Source organism: Coenobita brevimanus, chromosome 33, assembly GCF_032717465.1.
Source record: "Coenobita brevimanus isolate Jiangsu-jjx chromosome 33, ASM3271746v2, whole genome shotgun sequence".
NCBI classification, from domain to species: domain Eukaryota; kingdom Metazoa; phylum Arthropoda; class Malacostraca; order Decapoda; family Coenobitidae; genus Coenobita; species Coenobita brevimanus.
The window spans coordinates 19,291,560-19,296,857 of record NC_136986.1 but is presented as its reverse complement, the minus strand read 5'-3'; the positions used below and the strand labels follow the sequence as shown (position 1 = coordinate 19,296,857).

The following is a 5,298-nucleotide window of genomic DNA, read 5'->3' as shown; positions in this document are numbered from 1 at the left end:
TCCCAAAGGAATTAGCCAGTAATTATACAACCTTGGACATCTATGAAAAACAGAACAATACTTATGAATCCAGTCGAGAAGACAACAATACAGGACTTACAAAAATGAAGGTCGCATAACAAACAAACAAATATAGGTGCAACTGTTGCTAAAAATGCTACAATGTAGCATAACATATCTAGATATCGATTTAAACTCCTATAAGTGAAACAACAAGCAAGTTTTAGTTCTCCGAGCCATCTGTAATGCACATCATCACTATCATCGACCACAGCATGACTGGATTAGCTATTTAATATATATATATTTTTTTTTTCGGTAGGTAACGATCAAGGGACTTACACCATGGATTCTCCTCTACATAGCAGGAGGATATGGTTACTTAGACCCTCAATATATAGTACGGCAAGGATGCCTCATAGCTCCAACGGCCTCGACATCAATCGTGAATGACGTCATGAGTATTGAAATCAGTTTGGATTTCTTCTACGAACTACCTACTTTTTTTTTTTTTTAGTGTCCGACTCTGGGCAATAGCTTCAGGAACTATTCCCAAGTCCCAGTGGTCCTCCTTGGGGCCCAGTAGTCCTCCTACATCTCCACATGTCACCACTTCGGCGCTAGCACCCACTGTCCATATTGAATACATACTAGAGCTGTCTCATACGGGACTGGTGTACTAGTATTAGCGGGGGTACTTTTATGACATGTCGGCGGGTCATCTGGTAGATCAGAAAAGTCTGCTTTTTAAGAAATTCAAATCCTGAAACTGTTCCCTGTCCCAACCGGGATTCGAACCTGGGTCCATTTGGACTGCAGGCCGCCTCTCTACTGATTCTGCCACCGCCTTATATATTTGGAGAATATTGCTAACCACTGAGGACCCTGGACTTTATGATAGGAGGCTATGTTTCAAAGCTCATAACACAAAGGAAGTGACTGAAATCGTGAAGTTAGCGAAATGGAAGATAGAACAGGCTAAATCAATCATGCTCATCATGATCCAAGATACCCCATCTCATGGAACGGAGGCATTGATGGACACGAACAACATCACACGTAATGATCCAATATATCCCATCTCATGGAACAGAAGCATTAATGGACACAAACAGCATCACACGTACTCGTGAAAGGCGCGGTTTGTTTGACTTGGGTGGCGTAATTATAGGGAACATCTTTGGATTGGCTACAGAGGAAGACCTTCAAGAAATAAACAACAAATTTGATAAAATTGCTCAGGTACTTATATATCAAAAAAAGTTCGTTGCCGGTCAAAACACAGCAATGAAGACGATCGTGAAAAATCTAAGAGTGTATAACTCACCAGAGTGTGGACAAAATAAATGCCATGGAAGGAAACATGGCACTTTTCCAACACTTCTCAGTAATCATGGGACATATCCACATAATAATACTCCAGTTAGATAACACTAGAGTTCGTTACAGGGCAGTCATGCAAGGTATTGCAAATGCTGGTAATGGCAAGATCACTATTGACCTACTTTCAGTTCACGACTTATGTCAGATAATCAGTCAAGGCATACATAACCATGTTTTGAAGTCTTTGTTCCGGGTTAGGGATCTCATGTTATATTATCCATATTTAGAAGCAACTCTAACACCAATATCAGTAATAGTTCATGTACCATTCATAACTGACGATCTGTTCACAGTCTATCAAATATACCCCTTCTCAGAATAATGACACTTTGGTCATCATTAATATCAACACAGACACCGAACTCATCATGGTCTCCAACAGACAGGACAGTGCCACTTTCACTAGTGAATCAACGATTGAACGAAAGTGCCGTACATCCTTACCTGCTGTTCACCTTTGTCCTGCATACATTTTCACGTTTCAGCCTACTGGAACAATCCCTTGTGAAATGGCTATCATAAGAAATCATGACATTCATCACAACTGCAACTTCACATTTGCTCCAGATAAACCTACACACCATCAACACATTGGACATTCACAGTTTCTTTACTTCACTCATAACACATCAGTTTACATTATTTGTCCAAATATACCACCATCTCATACTTCAGCATCAGGATTATACATAGCACCAGGCTACTGTGCTGTACGAGTACTTACAACATCCATGTTCACTTTATCTGCCAGCAATCACTATGTCATCCTCAATCATACACACAGATATTTCCACCCACTACCTAAGATGGATTTAAACATTTGCACAAGTATTAAGTTGGATTCACCTAAGTTTGAAACTATGCAACTAATCAATGAAACACTGAAGCCCTGGGAAGAATTGAGCATGAGTATGTTCAACCCATATAATGTGTATAGCCCAGCACCTACTGTCTTTATAATCTTCTCCTTTGTATTTGCAATAGTGCTGTTGGCAATGCACAGAATGCAAGCATGAATTCCAAACTTCGAGTCAGTATTTACTGGACGAAGAGTGAACATTCAAGTGAGACCCCCTGAATGAAGTGTATATAATACGTAAATTATCTATCTATCTACCTATCTAATCTCTCTGTCTCTTTCTCTCTCTCTATACAGTATATATATATATATATATAATGCAGAAAATTATGGGAAGACACATGAATTAATATTACATTATATACAAGTATCCAATTCTTATAACAATAACATTATGTCTCATATACAGTATATGAATTACAAATATATTAATAACTCTTATTATAATCTTGGAATTGTACTGCTTTTGCATATATGTGTCCGTTATACATACACATTTTACAATCTGTTATACAATATTCTATAATCAGTTTTACATAGTGTATTTGCTCCATTATGTATACAGTATGTTTACAATGTATTATGTTTCTAGAGTATTATTAGATCACTACAATATTATTATGAATATTATGTCTATGCAATATTATAATCAATATTATGTATTAATAGATCAGAGTGTGTCACTGATACATGCTGTCGCAGGTTCGCCAGCTGGCGTGATCGAGCGCTGTCATGACTATATTATAATAATACAAATCATAATAGATAGGAACATATGTGTTTAGTCTTAAGAATACATGATAGTCAAGCTAGGTGTGGGAAAGGAAATGTATTTGCAGATTTCTGTGAGGAATGCCAAGATTGCAATGTGTCACAGGAAACGCTACATACACACAGACACACAGACTTCTAGAATTCTCACATACGTCCAGTACACGTGACACAAGCTCTCTTATACAAGAAAGGAGGAATTAGACAGGCAGAAGGAAGTGAACGACAGGGGTGAAAGGTTGTCAAGAGATGGAGCGAGACAGTCTGGGAGATAGCTAGCGGGACTCTACACTATTTCACTCATGTGTGAGAGACATTAGTTAATCTTTTCAAGAGAATAAAATTATAAATAGTCCCATACTTATCTTTACCCCTCCTGTCATTGCATGACAATGGGAACTAAGATTATCTACTTACAAACCTACTCACAACTACAGCTCATCCACGAGTACAATATATGCATAACGGATCTACAAAACCCTCTACAAGCGGCTAAGAAGATACTACAACATTTGTTGCATACCCTGCACATCGGATTGATGCCGTCTTTCAAGATCTTGTTCTGGTAATAATTAGATTTGATGCATTGGTCTTGAGTGGTGATGATAAACCCTTCCTTTTCAGATTTTAGGCCTACTGTTTTTAGCCATTGGTTTGCTTGGGCTTGTCTTCATCTCTGTCACTGACTGTTTCGGGTACCGTCCGTGTAGAGGTTTTTCTTCCTATTTACTATTTAATTGTTCTAGTGATTGGTGTTTAGCTTTCAATTTTATTCTTCGAGCATAGCTGGTGACTTGCTCATTTTCCATGATTTGGATCTCCGAGGTATTGAGCTTTCTTCTGAATTTGACAGCTTCATGGTGTACTATGTTGTTTTCTTTGCTCGTTCATGGTCTCTCGCAGTCATAAGAAGACTGTCCTCTTTGGTCTTGAGGTACATCTCAAGACTGATTGTGGTTGTTTTGTACATTGTCTCAATTTGTAATACCCCTTCCCCCAGATGTTCTTGGGAGGTAAAGCCTATCCACGTCTGCTTTAGGGTAGTGCATTTTTCCATTGTCAGCAGTTTTCTTGTTTTTCTGTCAAGTTTCTTTAGTTCTCTCATTTTCCAGTCGATGATGTTGAAGCTGTAGGTGACGACTGGGACTACAAGGGTGTTCATTGCTTCTGTTTTGTTGGTGGCATTGAGTTTTGACTTAAATGCCAGTCGTATGCATCTGTAGCATTCTTTTCATATTTTCTCTTTCATCTTAGTGTGTTGAATTCCATCTCCTTCATTCAGACCAAAGTATTTGTATGTACCCTCTTGTTCTAGATCTTGGATGATGGTATCTATATCATACTCGATGTTTTCAACATTTCTTAATTTTCCTCTTTTGAATGTAGCTTTGGCACATTTGTCAAGGCCGAACTCCATTCCGATGTCATCACTAAAGCCTTTAACGATGGTAAGTAGACCTTTCTGTTCTTCGTCATTTTTGGCATAGGTTTTCAGGTTATCCATGCAGAACAGGTGGTTGATGATCATGTTGCCTGTCTTGTAACCATAGCCGCTGTTGTTCAGAGGAGAGGATAGTGGACCAAAAGCAATGCAGACGAGAAGAGGTGAGAGAGAGTCCTCTTGAAAGATTCTGCTATTGATATTGATCTGTCTGGATGTTAGAGTTCCCTCGTTGTGGTTGAGTTTGATTGTTGTGTTCCATTTCGTCGTATTGCTTCTGATGGAGGCTGTCATAATCGGTGAGGTGTTGTAGAGTTCAAGGCATTTTATTTTCCAGCTGTGGGGAACAGAGTCGAATGCCTTCTTGTCAACTCAAGCTGTTGTGAGGTTCTTTTTTCTGGCTTTGGTCTCCTCCAATATGGATTTGTTTATGAGCAGCCGGTCTTTGCATCCATAGCTCCCTTTTCTACAGCCTTTTTGTTCCACTGGGAGTAAGTTGTTATCCACCAGGTGCTTCTTGGTTCTGGTTGTTAATATGGATGTTAAAATCTTATACATTGTAGAGAGACATATAATTGGCCGGTAGTTTGGGGGGTTCTTGGTGTCCTCATTCTTGGGGAGAAGGTAGGTCATACCAGTTGTTAGCCAGCTAGGGCATTCCTCAGGGTTTTCAATGCAAGGTCAGGTCTTCATGTAGTGCTGGTAGGTGTTTTAGCCAAAAGTTTGCTATGCCATCATTCCCTGGAGCTTTCCAGTTACTAGATTTCTGGATTGCTGTTTTTATCTCTTCTGTGGATATTTCTGGCCACTCTTGTGCAGGTATTTGTTCCTTTTCGTTCTCTTT

The 5,298-nt window shown here is 39.1% G+C and overlaps 1 protein-coding gene across 1 annotated transcript; it reads right to left on the bottom strand.

The window, feature by feature from the left end:
* Window positions 1–4,244: 4,244 nt before the first annotated feature.
* Window positions 4,245–4,748, bottom strand: LOC145395813 (uncharacterized). The gene has a single exon (XM_080269345.1). It carries the CDS (start codon window positions 4,746–4,748, stop codon window positions 4,245–4,247), a length of 504 nt encoding a protein of 167 aa, XP_080125471.1.
* Window positions 4,749–5,298: the final 550 nt, after the last annotated feature.

Coding starts and splice junctions, on each gene's coding strand:
- LOC145395813 (XM_080269345.1), bottom strand. CDS start 4,748: ATGACAGCCTCCATCAGAAGCAATACGACGAAATGGAACACAACAATC.